Source organism: Nasonia vitripennis, chromosome 2, assembly GCF_009193385.2.
Source record: "Nasonia vitripennis strain AsymCx chromosome 2, Nvit_psr_1.1, whole genome shotgun sequence".
Lineage (NCBI taxonomy): Eukaryota > Metazoa > Arthropoda > Insecta > Hymenoptera > Pteromalidae > Nasonia > Nasonia vitripennis.
Window position 1 is genome coordinate 15,469,223 of NC_045758.1, and position 26,581 is coordinate 15,495,803.

The window sequence follows — 26,581 nt, forward strand, 5'->3', positions numbered from 1 at the left end:
TATAGAGATTTATACGTGGTAATATAATATTATCAACGATATCAATGGGTTTGGGTCAGTATAAGAAACTGTAAGGAGGATTGAATGATTTACATATGATTTATGCTATTCAATGAATTCGAGTTGATTTATTTTACATTTATACATCGTTTCATTTGTTTGCTTCGAATATTGGCTATTGTGACTACATTTTGTATCACAGCACTTTATCAGGTAGACATTTGTAATGTCAGTCTCGAGGATCTTAAAAATACGCTTTACACACATCGTACCGACTTTATTACACGCTACATTGAAAAATTAAATAATCCTCTAAATATATGATCATGATGAGTAACTCGCGACGTACTCAAAAAAAAAAAACACACAAGCAAAAAAGTTAGTCTAATATCTGAACTCATCATGAACTTTCCGCATTATACCTCCCCGTTAAAGCTAAAAACATGTTAAAGAACATGTGCCAAACGGGGAAAAGTATATTTCCAAGTTTACGCAGCGACAGCCAAATCTGATTTTCTGTTAGCACGTGTCTAACAGATTTTGACCAATTTATCTTCTAACGAATATATTAATTACATCAAATATAGCTTTACACGATGTAACTGGAAAAGAACAACAAACCCACAAAAACATCTCTATTTTCGATTCTTTGAAGAATAACGTAGTAAAGATAAACTTTGAAAAGCATGATTTGCTCTTGATTCATTATTTTACTCGAACTGAAACTCAAACTAACGCTTTATAGGTGAAGTTTGAAAACTAATGTGAATTTCTACATTACACTTAACGTGTATATAATGTTTAACTTCTCAGAAATCAAACATCTTTGAATTATTCGCTTCTAACATATATAAATTATACGATTCATTGAAATGCTGAAAATAGAGATGCTTGTGTAGCTTACGTTTTTCCTTACAAATTGACTGACGTATATTCGATCGTTGGCTTTTGACGCTTTCGAAAGTTCGCGGAAAAATCCGATAATCAGACAAATCCAAATAGCCCATCAGAGAACAATGTCAATACAATATTCCTTTAGAGAAAAAAATTACGCTAATGGCAAAAAATATAGCTTTTATAAAAAGAATCCAAATAACTATCCAAGAACTATCAGATTAACCGGGAGCCTTTCGTTACAATTTCAATTTATAGTCACGCGCGAGTACTATAAACGCTATTACGCTTAGTGAGTATCACAACTTCGGCATCATTACGTACAAACAAAAACTTGGCAAATTAAATTCGCTGACACTAAACCATTAAATAAATGTTATTTATACATTCGTGTAACTTCGGTAATATCTTAAAATTAATCACGTACAAAAAAAAAGAAACTAAAGAATAAATACGCTTTCTCTATTCCGTTCTCCGCGAATTTACAATATACGAACGCAAAAATTACAATCGGCATAATTAATTGTACCATTTAATAGAACGAGATCATCACGACGTAACATAAATACGAAGCTGTGAAGCATTTAAGTATACAAACGATATTCGATATAGCGCGCTCGCAAACAAACAAATACAATTTATGGTCAGATTCGCCTGCATCGATGGGCGATCGATTTAAAGCCATGTACGCTTGCTATAAACTAAGGTCGTCGTAAGCGGACGAGAATCGAAGGAAAATCAGTGTTGAGTCGAAGACTGTGTCCCGATGGTCAAGCCGCGTTTGTGCGACGGGTCGCGCCTGCCGATGTGAAGCACGAGCTTGCCCTTCTTCGCGGTCTTGAAGATCTGGAGTGCTCTGGCGTGAGTCATGCCGTCGAGCGGCACTCCGTTGACCGCGAGGATCTCGTCCTCGACCTTGAGGACGCCCTGCTCGGCCGCCTGGCCGTACGCCATAATATCCTTGATGAAAATGCCCATCCTGCCCTTGTTGCTGTCCGCTCCTCCAACAATGGTGAAGCCCAGACGCTTGGGACCGCCCTTCTCGAGGGTCACTGTCAGCAGGTCCATGGACAGGCTGGTGGCTCGTCGCGAGCCGGTGGCTATTGTTGAGCTTCGTTTACGGATCTGCAATTCAAGGTAAAAAGATCGTTAGTCAAATCATTCGTCGATCGGCAAAAAATAGTTTTGTGCAGATGATAGGCGAAGCTTTTGCTGCTCCGACGAGCACGAGTACCAACCTGAAACTTCTTCATCCCTGTGACTTTCTGCTCCTCGCATTCCATGTCCTGGGCAGAGACTGTGCGTCCGTCCTTGGTTACGGCGCCGATGATTTCGCAGGTTTTCGCCTCGGCTTGCTGGAACCGGTGCTGCTCCTCTTCTTCGCGCTCCTTGGCGATGGGACCCCAGACGTCGGAGTCGCTCTTGGAGCGCACCATGACCTCCTCCTCGCAGCCCCAGGTGTCGCCGAGTTCGCCGCCGAAGAAGAAGTTGGGTTCGCGGGCGATCTGTAGCTCGACGCTGCCGACGCAGTTCTTCAGGGCGTTCTTCGCCTCGGCCAGGGACATGCCTCGGAGTCGGCGGCCCGAGACGCGCACGATCTCGTCGCCGACGCGGAACATCTTGGACTTGCGGGCGTCACCCTGCGGCTCCATCTCGGAGATGACGAAGTAGGGTCGGACGGCGTCGCAGCGCTGTACGGAAATGCCGAGGCTTCCGCATCGCTCGACCTGCAGTTTCATGGTTTTCAGCTCGCGGCGGATCAGCGGCGTCTTGGTGGTAGCCGAGAGGGTTGAGGCGCTCGTCCTGGGCAGAGGCTGCGGCGTCATATTGAGCTCGGGCCGCTTGAACTTGGGGGCCTCGAGGGCCTCGATCTCGAGAGCCGAGTGCGCGCGCTTCGGGTTGAAGTACTGCAGCTGACTCTTGGTGTTCAGGGCAGAGACGGCCTTGCTCGCGGGCGGCGAGTCTTGGCACGGCGAGGCTGCGTTGTCCAGCAGGTTGAGCACGCTGACGTTCGAGTGCTTGCGCTGCACGGGCTTGAGGCTCTTCTGCAGGCTGCCGAGCTTGTTGCTCTTGTGCGCGGTGCGCGGGGCTGCCTCTGGCCGCTTCTTCACGGGGGTGCGGTACTGCGCGCTGTTGGGGCCCAGAACGTCGAGCACTACCCCGGAGTCGGCCGACGTCAGATTCGAGCTGCTGGGCTTGAGCTTGATCTCGGCGAACTCGTCGTCGCACTCGTCGTGCTCGGACATGAGGAGGGTCGTATCGGTCCTGGTGGACTCGTTGAGGCTGTCGCCGTTGGCCAGGAGGGTCGTCTCCTGCTCGTCGAACTCCTCCTGGCTCAGAGACTTCTCGTCCTCGGCGGTCATGTTCTCCTCGGAGAGGGTCTGCTGCCGCTGCAGCTTCTTCGGAGTGCTGAAGGGCAAGGAGAGGTCGATTCCCGGGTAGTCGGCCAGGGAGAAATTTCGAGGTTTGAAGAGGGGTGCGCCGACGGACTTTTCGCTGTCCGGCGAGTCGGCGCCGGCTCGCGTGCTGTCCGAATCGTAGCCGCTCTCGTCGCCGGTCAGCTTGAGGCAGCTCATCAGGTTCTCGATGTCGCTGATTACGGACGTCTTCATGGGTTCGCATCTGAAGAGCCCAAGGGAGAATCCGTTAGCTTCCGTAATTTTAATTCCAAACGCTTCGCCGCGAATGGTATAGGATAGAAAAGAGGGAGTGACTCACCTGTCTTCGTTGACGCCGCTTCTAACGTTGAACAAGTTCCGCTTGACGTTCTCGACGGCGGACTCGCGGGAGCTCGAGGACGCGTTGCTGCTGTTGAGGTCCTCCTCCGAGTCTGCGCTGTCCCTCCTCTGTCTGTGTTGCATGAGCCCCGAGGTGGGCATGAGTCTGTGCGCCGCCGTGGTCTCCTGGAGTGTGCGTTTGGCCAGGGCCTTGCCCTCGCTGGTCTTCAGCGCCGCCTGGTTCATGAGGAAGTAGTCGAGCATGCGGCTCTTCTGCTCCAGGTCGTGGATGCTGCGACTGATCTGCCAGCGCTTGTTGGCGAGCTCGTCGATGTCGCCGCCGGCCGGCGAGGGCCTGTGCTTGAGCGCGCCCTCACTCAGCGACTTCTCCATTCGGTAGCTCGACTCGTCCTCCTCTTTGATGGCCGAGGACTTGTTGCTCATGCTCGACGAGCGCTCCGAGGTCGAGGACTTGAAGAGATTGCGCAGGGACTCGACGCGGCTGATGCGCTTCGGCTTGGTGAACTCGGGCGAGGACGAGGGCGTCGGCTCGGCGGTGCTCTTCTTGGCCTCGTCCAGGGGATCGGCGCAGCTCTTTCTGTGCGGACTCCAGCGCCGACGTCTACCGGACACCGAGAGTATCTCCGAGCTGTCGGCCCGCCTCAGCTGATCCCATTTCTGGCCGACCTTTTTGCTCCAGGAGGAAAGGCCTGTTGGAGAGAATAGGCGAATTAGTGTCCTGCTCGTTAACTTTCACCTGTGTAGGCGGCGAGAAAGCATTTCCCAGAAACTTACTCTTGCCGGCGGAAAAGCTGGACGTGCTGCTCTGCTGCTTCTTAGCGCTCTTGGCCTCGTCTTTCATCCTCTTCGGGGTGACTAGTACGGTGAGCGTCGCGGTTTTCACGGCTTCCTCGGTCGTGGCTATGGTGACGGCTCTCTCCATCTGCTGCTGGCTGTCCTGGCTGATCGACGTGGCCGAAACGAGCTCAGGGCTCTGGTCGAGCGACCGTCGCTTGAAGAGACGCATGTTTCTCCGCTCTGCAAAGAAAAAGCGAGGGCTCGCGTTAGTCACATAATTCGACGCTCTCCTTCTGCTTCCTTGACATACAATTATCGCGGCTTTTTCGCCCCGACGCATTTCCGCCCCACTCGCGTAACGGCCGAGCGGACTAATCGAACGCGGGCGACTGATGGCGCGGAGCACCTGCCTGCGCGCAGGTAGCGACGCGCGCTCTCCGTTACATAATTGAAAATTCAGAGGTTAATTCGAGCGGACGCGCTCGCGCGGTAAATATAGAAGCCGCTTCTCGGAGCTGCTGCAAAAACGAGCAGCGAGAAGACAGTGGCTGCGCCGCCGCCGGAGGCTGGAAAAAGGAAGAGATGCCGGCGGAAACGCAAATCTCGGCTCTTTTATGCTCGCCGTTGCTCTCGACTCTCTCGCCTTGAAGTCTAAGCATCGCTAAGGTGTAAAACTTCGCGATTGTTCAAAAGATTGCTCCCGACTGCATAATGGCGGCGGTTCGCGTAAATACAGCCCTGGTATGTGGTCGAGCGGGGAAATGTTCGCGCGGCAAATGTGATTTTAATGCGGGGACGCGAGTAGCTGGCTCGTTTCGAAAAGAGAGCCGTAATTGTTATCCCCTATTAGTCGAAATGGTATACAAGGAAAGAAATTTCAGGGGTATAATGTAGCAAAACTATTACAAGTTTAACGGGCATCAGACGATATCTGCGCAGCAGGTCGACGCGTCTATAAATACGGCGCGCGCTAATAACGTTATAAATAAATCGATTTGCCCTTCCCCGTGTCTCTCTCTCTCTCTCTCTCTCTCTCTCTGCAGCTTCGCGTCTTTCTTTTGCTTTCTCGATCATCCGGTCGAGCAAGGGCAGCCTCCTTCCCGCATATATACCTATACTCGGGCTTTTACGACTCTCGGCGATCGTCGCACTCGCTCGTGTCGGGGGGGCCGATGTGCTCCGGGCGGAAAAAAATCATCAAACTATCGCGAATCGCAACTCGTAAAGACCTTCGCGGATCCATCGCTCGTTTTATTACATCGAGAGAGAACGCGGGCCGCTGAGTTTTTCGAAAAAAATGCATGCACCGACGAGGAAATAAGCTCGAACTTTCGTACAAAGAGAGGCATAATTACACGTTTCGCAACGGATGCAGGGGAGAAAAAAAGCCGGTAGCACAATTATCTTTTTGTCCTCGCAGATCCGCGCAATCGCGCCTTGTCTCCTTTCAGCGCGGAGATGAATGAATGGAAGCCGGTACCCACTTCAGCGACGTACGTATACGACGAGAAGGAGAGAGAAAGAGAGAGAAATAAAGGAGAACGAGAGAGGGAGATACGAGGCCGATGACGAAACGCCGGCTTGTATACATCGAAAAAGTGGTGCAACTGCATCAACGCAGGTCCAGCGCGGTCGTCGCGCCTTCTTCGGCGCATTAAGAAATCCCCCCGTAATTCTGATTTATGGCCTGGCCAACGCGCAAGTATAACCTGTTCTCCGCGAGCGCGCTCGAGAAAATCGGCGCGGTTCTTCCCGTAGGTGTTTTCACGCGGCTTATATTTTGCTTATCGAGGCGCCGCGGCCAGCTGTCTTTTGCTACGATGATTTATTTACGACGGCTCTCTCAACTGAACTCGTATACGATTCGAGAGAATGTGGAGCGACTATATTACTGCACTTCGCAAAACAAGCGTCCCGAGACTGCGCATCGACTCCGTTTCAAAGAACAATTACACGCCGCGGCAATAAAGCGCGGAGGCTGCACTCGATTGTATTCAAAGAGATCCGGCAGTATAGTTTCGCAAGTCTACGGCCCGCGTCATCCGCGCAACCACGTATTTGTGCGCGTAAGCGGGCGCGAAAAACGGGGAAAATTATGTACGACCGGATGTCGTTAAAGCGCACGCAGGAAGAATCCGGCGACGGAAAAAGCATCGCGCTCGCGTATGATAATAAACGTCAGCGGATTTTTCAATTTTCAGCGCAATAATTCTCGCGCGTTGTAGTCGTAAATTTTTTCCCCCGCGCAAAAATCGCCGGATCTCGAGCGCGAGCCTATACGGACATGCACACAGTTCGCGCGTGCATAAACATGCCGGCGCGAGAGTATAAGACTGAGAGAAAAGGGTGGGCCGGGGAAAAATCGAGTGCGGCCCACGTACGCCATGTCCGTATATGCAGCGCACGCACGCGGGAGAGAATGGAGTAGAGCTGCCTTGCGGTTTTGCGCGCGAGAGCGACCCTTGTAAATTTTCTGCTCGCCGACAAAAGCTTGGTGTACGTCGTCAATTATTGCGCGCGCGCGCGCGTATACGTATACGCTATTTTCGCAATTAGCTTTTTGCTTTGTTTTCGCGAGAGCGCTCGGATGGTAATTATTCGTAATTTATTCAATATAACCTGCACTCGCTACACGAAGGGAGAAGGAACGAGGACGAAGACGCTCGCGTGATTTATCGTGGATTGAAAAGTTGCTGAAGGAAATCGTAACCGTTGTTTGGATCGTTTTCAAAACACGGAGCGTTTGAATAAATGTTTAAACCTCCGTAATTAATTCAAACATTCATTCAAATCCTCGGAAGAGGAGGAATTAAAAGTCCCGATTATTCCAACGTATGTACAAGAGGCAACATTAAAAAGCCATCAAGAAGCCATCGCGATAAGTTTCCACATCCTCGTGTGCGCAGGCGGTGCATCGAAGCGTCGAAATTTGTTCCCTCGCTTCTTATACCAGAACAGGACAGACCTCGTCGGAAGGACCGACAACACGTGCTGCGCCGGCTACTCGCGTGGGAGAAAAGTCGCACGGTGTCAAAAATAAAGGAGGAACTAGGGCTACCGGCGCCACTCCAAGCCACAGGCCTTTATAATGTGTATAGTACTCACGAGTAAAGGTGTTCGCTCGTGCGCAGGGGTGAGAAAAAAGGCAGACGCGTGCGAGCGCGCGGCGGAGCAACACGTGGCAGCGCGCGTTGCAGCTGCCCCGAAGACCCTCTTCCGCATGGGAGAGCCCTGCCCTGCGCCTTCCGTCTTATATGGACTACTGCTCGTGTGTGTACGTATGTATACACGGGCCCTCCTTCTTTGGCCTTTCTATTTTTAAAGCCCTCTTTCCCCGTTGCCTCGAGAGGAGCTGCGACCACTTTTTTCCCACAGCGATAATATGAAATTTATGGGACCGAGCGATCGAGTTTTTTCTCCCTCTCCTTAGAGTGCGAGACACTTTCCCTGCGCGCTTGTACTGCGGGGCTCGGATTTCGCTCGAATTAAAGTGCATTGTCGGTCGAGATACGCGTATAATGTATGTACGGATATTCCGAGGGGGGATATTTACGTAATTTTTAGGGGCATTCGTCTATGCATGCGTAAATACGCAAGGATGGCGAAAAAAAGCGTCGTTGAACCGTGGATTTATGGTTTCAACGTTTTTCGGGAGATATTTATGCGTACGAAAATCGTAGATCCGAAAATTTATACCGTATACTGGCCGAGGATTACAGCTGACCTAAGAGCGCGCGCGAGAGAGAAAAGGACGATAAAATCTCGATACCGTTCGATTAACGGTCGCTCTCGCTAAAATCTGCGCTTTCATCGAAATTAATATATTCGACCTCTGCTACACAGCGACGCGTTACGTAAAGCGTTCGCTCAGATCCCGTATTGTCGGCACTCGATACTTGTAATCCACTTTCTGAAATCGAAAGTGCGCTGAAAATCCTCGCGCGTCCTTTTGACCCCCCCGCTTTTCGAAACTTTCCTATATACCTGCTCCGTTATTATGCGCGCTGCAGACGTGGAAAACCGAAGCGCGCGTCCTCGGCGGAGTCGTCATTTTTCGCGCGGCTCGACTCGCAGCTCTTGTAATTACATAGCCTTTTTCTGCGCTGCTGCTTCTCTGAGAGAGAGAGAGAGAGAGAGAGAGAGAGAGAGAGAGAGAGAGAGAGAGAGACGCTCGCGCGAAATGTGTGTCAGCGTGTGTATCGCTCGAGGACGATATCGGCGTTTTTACTTTCACTGCGGCTTTCAGCGATCTGTCCGTCTGCGCGTATGTATGTAAAAGAGCGAAAGATCGAGCGAGAGTGTCTGCACGCGTGACACACATTTTTCTCGCCGATTTTTGAATGGGATGTTTCGCCAATTTATGGACGCGTGATGTGTAAGGATTTTTCCAAACGGAAAAATGCGCGCAGGTGTGAAGATTGAATATACCAAGTCACGCCGCGTGATTACAGCGCCGTGTTAAGAGGAGGAATTTTAATGTATATAAGAAAAGCAGAGGCGGAAGGAAATTATGCGCGAGCCAGGTGGAATTAGAATCTATTCTCCAAATGTATTCCGAGTGTTTACACACGCACGAGTTTATGACTCGTTTTATCCTCCTGTAATTGAAGGAGGGCGCATTAATTTTTCATGAGCCGGAGCCGTCACGTACGTGTGCGCACTGTTATACAAAAGTGAGCATGGAGAGTTCAACTGCTTTATTTTCGCGCGTCGAAACTGCAAAATCTCGGCCGTTCGTACACAGAGGCGTATCGAGTTTCGCATCCAGAGGCACTTCCGCCCGCTCATTACGTATTCCTGAAATATATGCAAAGACTACGGAGCACCTTCACCTGCACAATGAGCGAATAAGCTCCGAAACGCTACGCGCAAGGTCCCTTGAGAAAGGCAGAAACTCGTAGAAAAAGAGCATAATGCATTAAGGCGAGAGCTGAAAGGAAAAGCCCGGCCGGTGAAAAAGGTCCCCCGGTGTGGAAGGAGACGACATCGAAGCTATACTTACGCGCGCGCGCGCAAGGGAGAGAAGCGTGGGAGTCTCTGGGAACCTGCGCGATCGAAGAAGCCCTGGGAACAATCGACATCTGCAGCGACGAACTCTCGCTTTTTCGGTCTTCCGCGCTCGCTTCACGCGCGCGGGCCCTTCACGCAGGTTACGAATATTCCCATAGCCGGCCTCGAGCAGGTATACGCTGCACAAAGGCTCATCTACGCTCTCGGAGCCTCAGGTGGGAGGGAAGACCCGCATCTATGCGTACAGCGCTGTAAGGCCTTTTTCGATTCTAAGCTGCTCTTTCTTGACCTGGCTCCCCCCCCCCTCTCTCTCTCTCTCTCTCTTGCTGTGTGTATACACAAGGAACCTCGGCGAATTTCGTTCCGCTTCCTCTATACACACAAGGTTCCACGGCGATTTCGCGCGGGCGCGCGGAAAAGGGTGACTCGGCAGAGTTGTCCTTGGCCATGGCTTTTCGGCAAGTTCCTCTTGGCTTTCCCGAGTCGGAACAAAGGGCCGGAGAAGGACGCTTCGGCTGCGTAACGAGCGTATTGTTGGAGAATTTTCGCTTCTGAAATCTCGCATAGAAGTAGGACGGATTCTTAATTGCCGGGAGGAAGCACGTGTCGAGGATTTGATTTTCCGAGCCGATTAATCGCGCGCGCGGAGCTATTCCCGGCATTTTTCAGTTTGAAATTCCCGATGCCTTTGTATAACGATATACGTGAAGACATTTGCCTCGCGCGCAACAGCCCCCTGGAAAAAAAGACAAAAGGGCGCATATTTACCGGCGATTGGGATCGGGCGCTGTTGTTTTTAACGAAGCGCAGTGTCATATTCCGGGCACGTTTCTCGCTGGACCAAGCAGAGCATAGATAATCGCTCGAAAAATCTGGTCACATGCGCCCCCGAGAAAGTCCCGCAGACGACGGCCCTGTTGACAGCCTGAGTTCGTTGGCCGATTGCCGTTCTCGTCGCGCCGCTTCTTGCGATTTTCTTCCTTTTTTACCCCCCTCGCGGGTGAACGGGAGGAGCGCAGCATCTCTCGTCCTTTCTCTCGCCCGGCGCAGCGAGTTGCACTCCGATGCGCTGCTGCTGCTACAGCGGGAGGGGCCCTTTTTTCGAAAACTCCCTCTCCGAAAGAACTAATGTCCGCCGGTTTCGCCGCTAATTGGGCCGTGAAATTTTTCACGTTCGCAGATCTGAAAGTCATTTTCGTAAACATACGCAGAGCGTCTAGAAAGTCCGCAACGGCGGCCGTGATTCGACCGTTGGAAAGGCGGCGATAAAAGTGCGCGGAGAGAACAAATAAGTCGCAGACGAACAAAGGAGAGCGCGTAAGACCGTCGAAGCGAATAACAGAAATTTTCCCTGGGGCATCTCGGAATTTCACAAAGCGAAATTTTACGACCGGAGATTTCAAAGCGCACTTCCTTCCTCGACTGCGGGATTAAGAGCTTACGGCGATCCCTATGTACATCTCGGCCTCCGCAAGATTTTCCACGCGTCACATGTGCGCTCGGACAATCGAGATACGCGCGTAAAATCGTCGAGTTTTCCGATCCCTCGAAACGAGCGAAAAGTTTACATGCGCCAGGAGATACAGCACGTCTCGTTTGCCCGATGTATACCTATGTATATAAGTTGAGACGAGCATAATAGAGAGAGGCCGCAGCGACCGTAAAAGTTTCGCGCGTCGAAAGTGTCGACGTCGCATATAAATCCGTAAAAACCAAGGAGCTCTCACCCTGCAGGGGTCGTAATTCCATCTTTCGACTCTGCGACGACTGCACGGCACAGCCTCTCTCTCTCTCTCTCTCTCTCTCTCTACGCTGCTGCATCTACCCAAGGATGCAGGCATATAATATATAATATGCGCACAAGGACACAAGGACGACGCGTCAGGTATAATTTCCCCTCGCTCCGAGCTGCTAAGACAATAGACGGACAGCCGGCGGTAATAAAGCGGTAAACGGCGAGCCTCGGATTTCAGGGGAGGAGAGCACCCGGCAATAAAGCCCGGCCGCCGACGAACGAGCATAAGTTTGCCAGCCGGACGGCGTATGCTCACGGCTGCTTTTAATTGCCGGCCGATAATATTCTCGAGAGATGCTCTCTTCTGCCGAGCGAGAGCTTTTTTTTGCCGCTACTTTTTTTGTCGTACCCGCGGTCGCAGTGAGTTTACGGCGCGGCGTCTTATGGTTTTTATGTACACGGTGCGATTTCGGTGGTCCCGGGAAGGTGCTGTAAAACTCCGGGGCCGTTGTAGCACTCGAAATTATTTAGCACAAACGCAGTCCAGCCTTATTCTTTGTTTAACTATTGTCAATTTGTAAATCGTTGGATGCAAATAATATTTCGCTTAGAATTCCGTATAAAGTTCGAGGGACACGGAAACGCGTACGAATTTAAAAAATAATTTGATAGAACTATACGGATGTTTTCGTCGTTTTCCCCAGGGGTCATACCGAGCCGAAGTAAATAGTCGCTTGTAAACACTGACTGTGCTCCGTTTTGCTCCAAACGAGAATCGCGCTGCGCGGCCGCTTCGTACAATCGAATCTAAAAAAAATCCAAACCGCGCATAAGTCGCCGATTGTTGTTTAAAAAAAAACAAGTTCTGCCAAAAGTACCAGAGTGAGCAACGTATACTTTTGCCAAAAACATATCGGAGCACAGTGTGCGTGAAGAATACCGCGAACAAACACAAATGACTACGACTTACAGTGAGTCTCACAGCATGTTCCGAAAGCGAATCTGCTCCTCCGATTGGTCTTCTCGGGCACGAATCGTTGTCACTGATTTAGAATCGCAGAAACTCCACAACAATTTCGCGAAAGTCGTCGATTACGATGTCGAGAAAAGTTGAGATGTGTAAGAAAACGCTTGCACGAATCGAAGCGATCTCGGCTGTATCCACGCGAAAATCGGTATAAACAGAGTATAAGGCGATGATGGGTACGAATATAGAAAACCCGGACCCGACCGAATATACGTCTACACGCTTGCGCTTCTCTCGCAGAACTGACTGGCGGCGGTGGCCGCTTGCTCCGCTCTCTCTCTCTCTCTCTCTCTCTCTCTCTCTCTCTCTCTCTCTCTCTCTCTCTCTCTCTCTCTCTCTCTCCGGCCTACACAAACCGCCGGCCCTTTGGAGGGGGAAGCGGCGCGCCTAGGGTAGCCGCTCTCGTACATCTACATGACGAGCTGCGGCGAATGCACCGAGGGATAGGCATAGTGGGGATGAAGTTGGGGGCGGATGCGTTGCCCGTGCACTTACGGATATTAATAATTAATCCGATTTTCGTGTGCGGCTGCGTGCCGCTGGACTTTCTGCAGGGCTGTATATTACGGGGCACGGGCTTATCGGTTATACGCACAATGTTTCATTATTTTTTTCTTAGTGTGATTAAATGGATGCAGGTTTGTGGAAAATTGCCGTATACACCGGGGACATGCGTGCAAGCTCGTCCTTAGCTTGATTACGTGGACGAGATATATGACGTTTCGTGCTGTGGGCTTGGATTGGAAATTACCAATTATCCGTATAACGCCGTATAACGGTGTATTTGCGGCGGATGGGTATAGTAGAGGAGCTTGTGGGGTCGCTCGGAAATAAAATGGTTGTTTGTATTTTCAAATGACACTGTTTAGACGCTCGCGTAATTCATCGCATATCGCATTCCGACCGATACGTGTCTTTTTCGAATTTTCTCTTTGCTTAATTGTCGATAGACTATTATGTCCGAGGCCGTGTATAAATTTTGTTTTTGCAAGGTCCGTCCCGCGTTAACTGGCGCCTCCGCGGCGAGCAAATGTTTTTCTTCCATTGTATTTTAAGATTCCGAAGTTGAAAGGTTGTGAGTGCACTGAACTATAAATACACGCACTCGTCTGCGTAAGAAAGAGGATAGCTCTGAGCTTCTTCTGACGCGAATAAATTAATAATTATTCGTCTAAACGTTAAAGTTTTATCGAATCGTTGCGAAAGTCAGTTCTTGTCAAAACAGCCGGCGACTGATTAGCGCAACAAACCGCGGCGATTAAACTTGTTTATGCATAAATATAAATACGCCCTTGACGCGAGCAGCTGGTCACGCGCCAGTATACACAGTATAGAGCTCAGGCCGGTGTCGAGATGAAGAAGCTCAAAGGTTCAACGGTCTGCGCGTCTCCCTCTCGTGCTATAACCTGGCAAAAAGATAAAGGCAACTCGATGCTGGACCGGCGGAGTGTAGTGGCGAGGAAAGAGAGGGATAAAGAAGCCGAGAAAACACGCTAAAGAGAACAGAAGCAAAAGGAGCGCCAAGGGAAGAAGTCGCTGCGCGCTCTCTCTCTCCCTTTGCCGCCGTAAAACAACAGTAGTATACTTTGCGATTTCGCATTCTAAGGTTTTATTGCGCTGCAGCGCGCGAGCCGGCGCCGGGCGATTCAATACCTACTCCCTCGAAGTCCTGGCACAGCGCTTATTGCGCTCGCTTTGTCCGAGCATTTTTTTTCCGCTCTCGAGGCGCGTTTTTGCCCCTCCGATTTTTGCTTAATTGGGCAATACGCAATCAAGTTCTTGCGCGCGCAGCATCAGGGGGTGAGGCGCTCTGCGGCAGTCTTCCCGGAATCTACGGCAGGAGTGAATTCTATCGATTCCCCGATGCGGTTTTGCACCCGCCGGAGAGTGAGAGAGAGAGAGAGAGAGAGAGAGAGAGAGAGATTTTCGCAGCGTCGTAACGAGACGAGAGTATAGAGCACGGGATATCATCGTTGTAATCTGGATGTAGACTCCGCGTAAGCCGATTCCCGGAATGCGCGTGCGCGCTCCCTTCGACGAGGCGTTAATACTCGAGCACAACGTAATCGGCTTGGATCGAGCGCGTTTTCTATATAAATTTTAAATTTGCGTAGCTACACCCTTCCGAGAATTCCTGAACGCGGGGACGAGCGGATAAAACTCTGCGTTTTATCGTCAGCTGCTCGCGTATAGCAATTTGCGGCGAGAGCTGCAACGGAAAAATAAAGAAGCGCGAAAGGGTATCAAATTCCGCTGCAGCGCACTTCGACTCGCTTGACACTTCATCTCGCGCGCGCGTGTATAAACAAGCGAACTAATCAACGCGCGTATAAAATGGCACTGTCTCGCACGCGCACGCGCGCGCGAGCATTGAAACCCTACACTTATCTCCTCTAACAGAGCGGCAAAAATCATTATATCCATTACCGGCGAGAATCTCGGGCTCAATTTCATATTCGCGTGTATGCACCGCGGCGATCTCCGATCATTAACTCAATCTCGCTCGAACTCAATCTCGCTCGTGTCTAGCAAAAGTCTAGCAAATGTAGCAAAAATAATATCGGCAGCTCCTTCGATCCGTGTAATTGTCGATCAAGCCGCGTCAAAGCTTATCGAATCCGGCGATCGAATGGCCGGATTAATTTCGCGCGCATGTGCGTGCTGCAACGCCATACGCGTATATCTATCGCGCAGTTCTCATTTCTCGAGGCGAACGGCCCACGTACGAACATTTAAGATCGCTGACTTGAGATACGCACAATGCGCGCGACGTGTGCGAGACCTATAGACGTACCCTCGATTTTCAGTTTTCTCTAATTACGTAATCGAGCACGATTCATGCGGGATGACGGCTTTGTATATTATATGTGTTATACGGTCTATTGTGCGAGTACTGCAGTGATTTTGTCTCGTTTTGGGGCCAACGCGTAGTCGTGAGTAATATTAAGCTACACCGAGACAGTCTATACATAATTATTATCGAGAGTGGAAGTATGTGCTGCTTGGAAATGTGGAAAACGGAGGCGCAGAGCTGTCATGGGAGAGTGAGCAGAGTTTTCTTTCTGCTCTCGAGAATCCTTGATTATTGAGATATTCGACGACTTTTTCTCGCCGCGTATGAGCGAGTATGCAACGTTAAGAGACTAATTACAAGCGGTCGCTGCGTTACTTTACATATGCGTAGCCCCGAGCTGCGAAAACTTGTTATTGCTCAAATGTGCACGTATAACTATGTCGACAAATAACCAGTATGGAATTCACGTTTCGTTCGAGAAGACCAACCAATCCCTCCACAGTTTATATAAAAAATAATAATTTCCGCTACACGTACTATATAAGCTTCTTTATAAAGTCTCGGTTTATCAGCAGCGCAGAAACGCCTCGCACTTGCAATCTCGTTGAACCATCCCGACCTCGGCAACATCTCGCATTCCCGCGAGTTTCCAATATACACATGCACACATCCACACCCACGATATGGCTCGCAATACAATCGGCCATAAGCGCACAGACTCGCGCAACGCCGCGAACAATGAACTTCGAAAGCCGATGTATAATGTGCTGCATTCGCCTTTTCCGCATAAGCGCATCTCTCTCTCTCTCTCTCTCTCTCTCTCTCTCTCTCTCTCTCTCTCTCTCTCTCTCTCTCTCTCTCTCTCTCTCTCTCTGCTCTCTGCAGGCCAGCCGCGAGCTTGGCTTTATTTGGCGCGCGACTCGCGCCCTTTTCCTCCTCCGTATATACACACATACATATGCATACGCATACAAAGTGTGACGCAAGTGCAATCTCGCGACTCGATCTCCCGAGCTCTCCTTTTTTCCCTCGTTTACTTTCCGCTACGCTGGCGTGCACACGAAAACTGGCTCTCCGATGCGGCGACACGCGGGAGAATCACGACTCGAGTGCAGGAAGCGCTGCACTTGCGTGCTCGCTCTCGGGCGTCGACGTCGTCGTCCGAGCACGAAATTTATTCTAATTTATGTAAAACGGACGGTACTAGCGGCCCACGCGATCGCGCATACACGTCCAACCGGCTTTACTTTTATGTTCACCCTGCGTACACGCGGGGCCGCGAGATCACTTGTACGAGTTCTGGCTTTAATTGACTCCCTTTCGAGATTAGTTTATTGGGCGATTACTGCAGCAGCAGCAGCAGCGAGGATGAACTCGACACGGGTGCAGCGCGCAGGTACAGAGTTATGGGTGTGTGTAGACTATACGCGTTGGACTATTAGAAGGAAAGCGAGCTTTCAATATCGATTTGATTCCTGCTGATGTCTATTATTATAAGTGTATAATCTCAACTTTAATCAACTTTCACGCATGCCCGTGACGGCGGTGAGCGGCGGGAAAAAAGTTTATTCGATAAATAGTTATAACCACATAGAAACGAGCGATGATGGACACGCGCTCGAAGAAGTCGAAAGTGAAGTTTAAAAAGTATTATAAGAGAGAAAAGGAAAGGCGCGCGTCTCCGCTTTCGTGTATCACGGATCGATCAGGTAGCCAATTGATGAGGTTGCTGTTTTAACCCGCAGCTAACAAATCTACGACTGTTCGGCCCGCCGCGCGTCGAGGTATTATCTAAGCGATACATTATGTGAATCAGCGAAAAAGGTCGTAGCCCCGTGTGTATAACGAAAGAGAAGGCAGCCGAAAAGTTTCGCTGCCTCGGGCCATCCGCACACGGATTACGAGGAGTAAAAGTAGCCGCGATGCAATAAAAACACGCTTACATAGAGAGTGTGATTGTACCTCGCGAGATGTCTAATTCTATTAACACGTGCGCCGGCGATTTGATTCGAGTTGCGTATGCGTAAGCACGATTAACACTTCCCGCCGTGTTGTGATAATGCACGTAAGATCGAATTTCTATTTTCCGAGATTGGGCAACAACGAGACTTGCGACAACTTCTTACTTTCTTCGTTATTTCTCGAAAGAGAGCAGAGTGTGTGTCTTTTTCATCCAGCGCAAACATTTACCCGAGCCGCTTGTAAATAACTCAACGAGAGGCCGCAATGAGATAGTTATTTCAGCTCGATGATTCACGCGGAGCTGTATAGAGACTACAATCGCCACAGTCCATTTTTCAATTCGAGACCGATAAAAAACCATCAATTATTACGCGACTCCTCGTTTTCCTCCGCAGAGGAGGAGCCTCGCCGCCGATACGTCGTTACAAAAATCTTCTCCCTACTTTATGCCGATGTCGAGCTCTTTCGCACTCGCGTGCGCAGCGACTCGATAGTTCGGCCTCGTTGCTTCCTCGGATTCTTCATTTTTCCTCCCGGCGCTGATTGAGTCTGGCTTTATACACCACATAGCGCGGATATGGTTTCAGCCGCGCGAAAATAGTGCTACGCGCGCACTTGTGCAGCCAATTTAATTTCACGCGCGTTTAATGCTTTCTCGCCTCCCTTTTTCCGCGCACAGGCACGCGGTCTTGTATTAAAAGTTGTAAATTGCATTTAAGCCGAGAATGAGAGGCTGTTATACCCGTTCGCCGTTTATTCGCCTGCTAGTTGCGAGACATGTACGGATGCGTGTGTTATGGATGATTTTTTTTTCTATCGAATATATTTCGGAATGACGGATGTCGAACGATCTAACTGTAGTTCGCTCGGTTTTACGGTTAAAGATTTCGCGTGTTCGCAACTCGAGTGCAGTTATATTTCGATTGCACAAATTCAGCGCGGGTAAAATTATGGCGCTTATATACTCGCTGCTGGATAGTAGAGTTCATTTGTCACTGGAGCAAATATTTACGCCGCGGATGCAGTCTGATTCATTCAACTATTCACGCACAGGCATGCTCAGGCGTGTATATTATCAGCTGCAGTCGCGAGCGCGATAAGCCGCAATCTTTGCATTCCGGAGTCCAGAAATATACTTACACCCCGGATCGCAACAATTATCGCGCAGAACGCGTCGACGCCTGCGCGCGTATGCCTAAAGTTCATTGTGTCCTCGAATGGACCAACTATAACGTCGTGTGTATTGCGCGTCTCGATCTGTAATTCAATTTAGGTGTGGGTATAATAGGATCCGAAGCTTTGTACCATTGACACACGTACGAGAGGAGAGCATAAAACATGTGGAATATATCCTGGCGAGACTCCCACGGTTCACACACAGAGCCGAACATCTTTTTTAGCTGCGCGCAGCATCCAGCAAGCCGCAGCTGCACACCTGCACTCTTGTTTTGCTTTCTCACAGCTTCGGAACAGCAGCCATAGCGCGCAAGTTTTCGAGGGCGGAAAAGATTTCGAAATAACAGTAGCGCAGCGTTGGCGGACGAATTTCTCAAAAAAGCCCCGCAGCAATGCAAACATGGATTATTTTTAGGCGAAACCTAGCTCGTGTTTGTATACATGATGCGCCGATTTTTCAAGCTTGCGCAACGCCTTGTGTCTCGCTGGGGGTCCGTCTAGAATTTCGATACGACTGCTGAAGGTGCGTTTAATGACAAAAGAAAGAAAAGTTAATTCGACGATGCAATAAAACTGGAGTACACTCGACTCGCAGTCCTGCAGATGCGTCGCATTTTCCTCTCTGCTCCGTGATCAAGTTACTTCGAAAACCGAGCAAGAGAGAGGAAATCTCAGCACACGCTCAGGTATAAGGCCGCAGCCCTGCGTCTCTACCTGCGCTGCCACACGGCCATACACCCTCGGCCTTCAACAGCTCTCCCGCAGGATAATCCGCGCCGCGCAGTATTGTCAGGAGATTCTCGCCTTCTTCTTCTTCCTCTTCTTCTTCCAAGCGAGAGGAGTCTCTCGAGCTGAGCGAGCGCGAGCGAGGCTCGTCGGATAGCGCAGGAAAAACACGTGGGCGCTTTTTCCTGCGCATAACAAGCCGCGAGATGATGCCTCGTCTTTCTCGCTCGACCGACCAGCTCTCCTCGTCCCCCGCTGTTGTTCCTCTCTTTGTGGGATGCCTATTTTAATATCCGTGAAATTAGGTCGACGCTATAGAAGCAGCGCGCGATAGGCGTTGTGTAAAGATGAGAGGCTTTTTTGTCTGTCCGACGTGAGCAAGGTGCGCCGCGCGATGTAGGGTTGCCAGAAAGGTTTTTTGCGCTCGGCTGGTCGAAAATCTCGGCGGGTTCGAGGAAGCTGATGGGAGAGGAATGCACTCGTTTCCGAGAGCGTTTTCGTTAGTTTGTCGTTTGGACGATGCGCGATCGTTAGTCATATTTCGCAGCATCGTTAGGCGCTCTGCGCTGGATCGTGTTGTGGAATTACGCAAGGGACTTTATTTTTACCCCGCGGGGATGCGGACGAAGTAATAGGCACGTTGGACAACGCCTAATATGCCGGGAACCTTGAAGTTTAACAACGTGCTTTGTCTTCTTACTTTTTGCCATTTTCGTAATTAGGGAGATGCATTTTTAAGGAGCGTTTCGGCGTAGGCTGATCCCCCACGCGCTCGCGGTTTCTTATGGGAGTGATTATCTCGTCGATGAATGACGCTTCATTAGCCACGAGTATGTCTTGATTTGAAAATTTGTTAACACTTTTTATATTATACGCAAAGACCGATTACTCATTCGTATCTTGATTAGTGTACGTGTGGATTACACATAGTTATCACTTCCGTTCAACTTTCTCCATTCATAATTTCGAGTTTACAGAAGAGAATGAGTCTGAGTTAGTATACAAGCGTAAAGCTCATTGCGCATAAGATATCGGCTTTCGACCGTTGAGAGTGTTAAGATTATATGCAGCCAAAAAAGTTCAAGATACGCGGCTATCCTTCACTTCCGTGAAATCGGATAGAGTCGAAGGCAAAGCTGCGAACCTGTCCGCGATAATGCGCTATGATTGAACGTCCACTTTCTTCGAACGATAATAAACTTCACGCGTCTGCGGATTTCTGTATTTTCCCAATGAATTTCAATTGAACGCAAGTCCGCAGTTCAAACGTGCCCCGAATCACGTGAAGCTCTGAAAATACACGAATACTCCGTGCATAGTGAGGTCTTAAATCCTACGTACGAACACACACAAGCTTATATCTCACTGTATACAACGCTATCTCACCCGATACACAAAAGTCCGCGCGCGTATACGGAGCAGAGCCCTGAGATAAAAAGTTGCGAATCCCACCGGAAAATCCCCAAGCGAGAGCTAATCGTCGCCGAGCAAACATCGTCGTCGTTGCTCGATAATGATAATTTCATAGCTCGAAATTAGGGGCACTTATCTCAAGCTCCTCCGTCCCTCGCCGCCTCGTCGTTGGGAAACAAAGAGAAGGAAATAGAGGAAGGAAGAGGGACGAGATTATCAATCGGAGTTTGTCGCGCGCAAAAACCAACACGGGTGCGGCGTATACCGTATCCGAGACGGCCGCGGACACATTTGCTTGGATTATAGCCGTAACGCTCTAGCTCGGGCAATTTAGCAAATGGCCGGCGCGATCGTTTCGTAACGGCTCTAATCGATCAGCCCAAAATTGGAAAACATCCGAGGCGTGTGCTGTGTACGTATGGGCTATACTCTCGCGATCGAACCAAACCTGCTGTAGGTATCTGTAGCTTGTTTGTCGATCTGCGCCGCGCATTTATTTGATAAATCTTTCCGAAGGATGTATACGCTGACGCATTTCGGGGGTTATTAGACGAGGAAATATAGTACACATCGTGCGGCGGAGTAGGCGTCGATCATCAATCTCTCGCGCGCTCTTGACAGCGATTTTGTATAATGAGCTCGGTTTAATTAAGATCGAAGGGAAAAAATTGGGTAAAAAACGCTTGTTCGTAGTCGTCGCCGCCGCTCGGAGATTTTCGTAATATCTTGGATGATTAATAAGCCGACCCGAATTAATTGGAATGATGTATAATATGGGCGATCTCGGGTATTTTCATTGTGAAATTTATTGGAGCAGATATAATTTATCAATATATCGTAGCTTTTCTTGGATATTTGCGAAAACCCGCGATATGTCATAAAAGCTGGTTGCGTCATGACGAAGAGATCATTATCCGTGTGCTCGAGGTCTAATCGAATACTTACGACGTATTGCCAAAAAAGTACGTATGCGGAAAAGTAGGAAATAGCGCGTATAACCCGAAGATCACATAATCGACTGTATAAGGTAAACTCTATAGCTGCAAAATACACAACTTTCTCGACGACTAATGAATGAGAGTCGGCGTATCGACGTGATTATATACTATCCCGAGTTTTTCTTATCGTCAACTTGACTAAATGATAATGACACACAATCCCAGCGTAAAAACTAAACGTCGTCGTGCAAATCAGGAAATCGTTAAAGGGAATTTCGTCGTTCGCAATTATAACGAGCCTCGCTCCGGAGATACGAGAGCAAGTCATGCATCGCGCAGAAAATCATATCCGCCCGTCTAATGTCGAGAAGTCTGCGCAGCTCATTAGCCTCGGCAAAAACTTCACTCGAAGCTCTCGCGAAAATTGAAAGTTAAAGGGCTTTTAACGAGCTCCCCTAATAGGTATCGGCCGCACACATAACTTTTGCGAAGTATCGTTTTTTCCGTCTAATAATACATCGAGAGCGTGCGATGTGTCGCGCGACGCGACGTCGTCGCTTGTACCATCATCGGCGCCGTCTAGACCCTCGTATATGACTTACCGAGAGCTACACGAGGTATACACGAGGAGCCGCACAGCAGTGGTAAGTACGTGCCAGTCCTACCGAATATAAAATCCTCGGTACTCTATAAGGGGTCTAGGGTAGACACACTACTGCCCCCGACCACAACGACGACGACTTTTCCGCGCCGGCGCTACTGCGCTTGTCAAACATTGTGGGTGGAAAGTTGTAATGGGATTACTTAACGAGGATCGCCTCGCCTTATTGTTCTTGAGAGACGAGAAAGAGGCGGCGAGAGACACGAACATGCCCACGATTATAGGTGTTGTTGTTGGTTTCCGGAATTTTCAGCCGCGCAGTAGTGTGGAAAGATCGATGATCGATCGCGCGAAAGCCGGTTTTCGTTTGGAATTGCTGTATTGAGAGGCGTTCCACAATAAACGCATATTTCTCGACGGTTCTTGCGGCGTTGGATATATTGTCGAAAGACGCGCGTTACAAGAGAGTATATTATTATAGCTGCGCACGGGGATTATCGCGTTTCTCAAGCACGGATACTCAAAAGTTTTTGGAAATGTCTCGTTTGAATTATTCATCCGCTATGTTGTTAAACTTTATCGACTATAGGCGTTGGCGTATGGAATGAATGCGACAATAAACGATGGATTATGATTTTTCAGTTTTCAACGATATTTCCAAACATCTATTTACATCCAGTATAGCACTCATTTTATACTTACCTCGATTCAAGCGCATAGTAATTGAATTCGAACGAAAGCGATACCTGAAACAGAAATGCACGCAATTAATATTCATATAAAAATAATAATTTTACGCAATCTTAAATCCATGTTTATTTTAATTTTCCTAAAGCGCAGACTGCACACGAACTAAGCAGAAAGTGGTACAGCCGACGCGCTCAACTCTTGACAATAAATAAAGCTTCTCTCTCTCTCTGCCGACACCGGTCGTAAAGCACTCATTTCCTACGTCTAACGTACTTTCGAAAGAGAGCGCACAGTCCGTAATAACCCAAGAGCCGAGCACCCTCGAGCGGCGCAGCTTGACGCCGCACAATAAACGATAATTATTCTACGCCGATGAGTATTCACGGATGACCGAATATTCGTATGCTCTCGAAAGTGACGAGGCGAACAACGCCGTGCTCCGCAAAGTCAAGAGCGCAAATACGCGGCTCTGTTTCTACTTTTCTCTTTGCCGGCCGGCTGCAGGGCGGCTATACCGGTATTCGACTTCTTTTAATTAAGGAGAATGAACTTGTAATAAACGCGTGTACGCGCACTCGGTTGCGAGCTATAATTATCTCGTTAAAAATAGAGCTGGCGAAACGGCAAAAATTCTTTATCTTTTCTACACACGCTCGCGCTCCTCATATTGGAGTGTGTTTGTTTATCCACTCGCTGAGGTGGCTGAGCATTTTTGGATCGTGTGCTTGGGGAATTCGATGGTTGCCGTATTGGGCGTGCAAACGAACAGCGTCGGTCGTTCGCAATTTTAAAAATATGTATGAAGAAAAACCGCAGAGTCATACTGTGTTGGGCGCAACACTTTCCGGAACTTAACGTAAAAACACGATACTTTAATACAATGGGGGGATACATTCCAATTACACGTTCGCAGTCTGCTCGACCGCGCGCTTCCTTCAACGTGACTCCCTAATTCCCTAAGGCCTGAGCAACGTCTCTCAAAGTAGCCCTAATTCCATTAAAAGCAGCTCCGCAGCACACAACGGCGCAGTCGCGAAAAGCAAACCCTCCAGCGCACACAAGACGTTAATATGTGAGTTATAACACAAGTCATAACTCTCGCTTCGCTGGACACGCGTCCAGAGGGAATCATCCTCGCCGCCGTCATGTCCGCTAATAGTCGCAACGGTCCTCCGAACAAATTGGCGCGAACAATAGAGAAAGGCACATGCGCTCGCGTATTAACCGGACACGGACAAAGCCCCGGCGAGGCAAGGAGTGCTGGAAGAGCTGAGGCCTCCTCGAAGGGGGCAGTGCCGTCTGGCCGTGTATACCTACACAAGGCCCCCCATAGGTATCCTATCATCAATGCGCGGATCGCGCGCGGTCTACCTCCGAGAGGAGAGTCTTGGCGCCCCTTTCTCGTAGGCATATACCTACGATCGCAGTCGGGCATGAAAATTTAATAACGTCCGCCGTCGTGTCGCCGGAGGTGGAGCGGACGCTCGCGCGCGTAACCGACCAGACCCCCCCTATATACTTATTGCCGTCTCCGTCTCCAGAGACGGTGACATTTGGCAGAGCAGCCGCCTGCACCATCGCCGTCAAGACGCATCGTGTGCAGAGGGGGGTATACAGTATGCGGTGCTATGCGGAGGGATAAAGCCGACTTTCGTGACCGACGACGCCCCCGGCGGATACGTGTGTATGCGCATGGAGGCGTCAAGCTGCAGTACAACCCGTGCACATCTCTTGACGCGATCGGCCAGAGATTAGAGGAATCCAGCCGCGATTATCATGGGTAAGACAATTAGGGGTGGGACGTACGACAACTGCGACAAGGGGGCCGGAGGGAGAAGCGTGCCGCCGATGTCGACGCGCTGAGGAGGGTAAAGTCGGTAATTCGTTGTGGAAATATTTTCCCGTGCGGGAGATTACCTTCGAGGAGCCGACTGCTTTTCCTGCGCGGCTCTATGCGGCTACTGCGCTGTGAAAAGCTCGCGCTAACTGTAAACGTGCGCAAAGCGCTCGCGAGAGAAGATATTATTGCGCGATACATCGAATTGTATAATCGAATCCATACGCGGCTCGCCATTAATTTCTTCCCAGCCGAGAGCTACGTACGCGCGCGCATCGATGCGCCGGCAGACGAGCCCGTTAACATTCCCACGCCTCGGCTGCATCGCGGCGCAGCCACTCGATCACTTTCGCTATTATCTAACGCCCGGCTGCACTCGCCGATTGCGAAATCGCGACTCTCAAATATTCTGCGTTATAAGCTCGCTGTATGTGTATAGCGCACAGGACACATTTTATCGCTCGCGTGTGTGCCGCGGCATTATAAACCCTTGTTCTCACGAGTTTGATTTATACGCCGGTGCGTGTTTATTCTCCGACAGTCGCGCGTGCGGGACAGCGATTTACGAGCAACGCGCGCAATATTAGGAAACGAGTGTCATGTAACGGTCAGCCGCGAACTTATGTGCTCGCAGCTCTTTAGCTGCGTTAAAATTGCTGATCAAAATATAAGGATGTGAAGTTGTCATTTTTTAGAAATCTCGCGTAGCGAGCGAGGAAACGCCGTTTTTTGTCCTATAAATCACAATTAGAAAGTCGTAACTGCACGATGATTGCTGCGGATCGCTGAAATTTGCCTGAGCAAACCGACGTAGCTTGTGATATTTACACGACTTGGCTGCCTCGCGGGGAATTCCGCGAAATTCCTCCGTATACTTCTGGAAGATACTGCAATGTTTTACTTGTATCAGTATGGCATTAGAAATTCATTCTGGAGCCGTGTAGCTTGTCGAGCTGACGATCGTAGGCCTGTTTAGTCCGTTTTAAAGTGCTGTAAATAATCCGGCAGACAGAATTCACCATCGATAAACGTTGAGTTCCTGGCTACGTTACAAAGCACGCGGTAATTGTCATTTGATGATGACGTTTGCCGCAGATGAGCGAGAATTTTGTGTATGAAGATATACGCAGCTATAATGAAATTAATTGATCGTTTAAGAGTCTTAAAAATTTGCTGTATGCTATAGCTTCATACTTTTGTAAGCGTTGAAAATACAAAGCTAATGGGTTATCCTGCATACGTGATAGAAAGTCGCAGAACCGCGCAAAAAGAGCCCATTGTTATTCCCGAGACGAAAAAAAACAGCTCGCATTCGATTGTCGAATAGTTTTCGGCACCTCGGCAGTTAATACAGCCTTATGTCACGCGTAAATCGCCTTTCACGCCGCATTCAGCGGCGATATTCACAAAAAGCCGGCGACTACTGAATTGAAACTCTATCGTACATCGACTTCCTTCGTAATAACCTGAGGATATTTCGCTACGCAGATCTGAATTTTCGCCAAAGTCACGTACGATAACGAAGCCTGCTATATTATGTACGCGCCGCGCACTTGTAGTAAATTAGCCCAGCCGAGTTTTTGGTGCAAAGAGCGCGCAACGACGACGGCAGTTTACAGTTGTGCACAATAATTAAGCTCGTCTCGTCGGGATGCACTTTGCGCTCGCTCTCGTTTCGCCAGGGCCCATATAGCCAGTAAAGGCCTCCCCGCCGAGAGGGAGATGCACCTTGGGCCGTCAGGTGCTGTGTTGTGACAGGTGGCCGCGCCATTACCGTCGGCCGCTAGATACAGCCAGGTGCACTAGGAGAGCGCGTGCCGCTCTCGGAAATTTATAACGAATCGAGCCCCTGCGCTGCCGACGACCCGACGAGCTTTCACGACGTGCTGGTGGCAATCGCATTGCGCTGCCGCAGAGGCGGCGATTTCACGAAGGGGTTCTCCCGCCCGCACTATAATGCCTATGCCATAAATTAGCCGAGACGAGGATTCGTCAGTGAGCCGATATTACTGCGAATCGGAATAAGGCATAAAGCCGTCGAGGGATTTTATTGTTTGCCGAGCGAAACATTGTCGCACGGAGGAATAAGTTAGAAAGTTGACATACAATGCAACTCGTTTCGTTCATATACTCCTTGCGGTCTCGATGCAATATCGTCGGATCGGAATTGATTTATTGCACGCCCGAAGTTCAGATCCTCGTTCTTCCAGATTCTCCGAGAGGAATTTCCTTCAAATTTTGCCATCGCGGAGTCGATTGATGA

The 26,581-nt window shown here is 49.6% G+C and overlaps 1 protein-coding gene across 1 annotated transcript; it reads right to left on the bottom strand.

Annotated features, from left to right (window-relative positions):
• Positions 1–99: 99 nt before the first annotated feature.
• On the bottom strand, positions 100–12,437 carry LOC100679383. Its single transcript, XM_003425324.4, has 5 exons — positions 12,125–12,437; positions 4,407–4,649; positions 3,613–4,321; positions 2,133–3,516; positions 100–2,019 (listed from the first exon to the last, which is right to left on the bottom strand). Exons 2-5 carry the CDS (start codon positions 4,636–4,638, stop codon positions 1,633–1,635), a joined length of 2,712 nt encoding a protein of 903 aa, XP_003425372.1. The 5' UTR covers positions 4,639–4,649; positions 12,125–12,437; the 3' UTR covers positions 100–1,632.
• Positions 12,438–26,581: the final 14,144 nt, after the last annotated feature.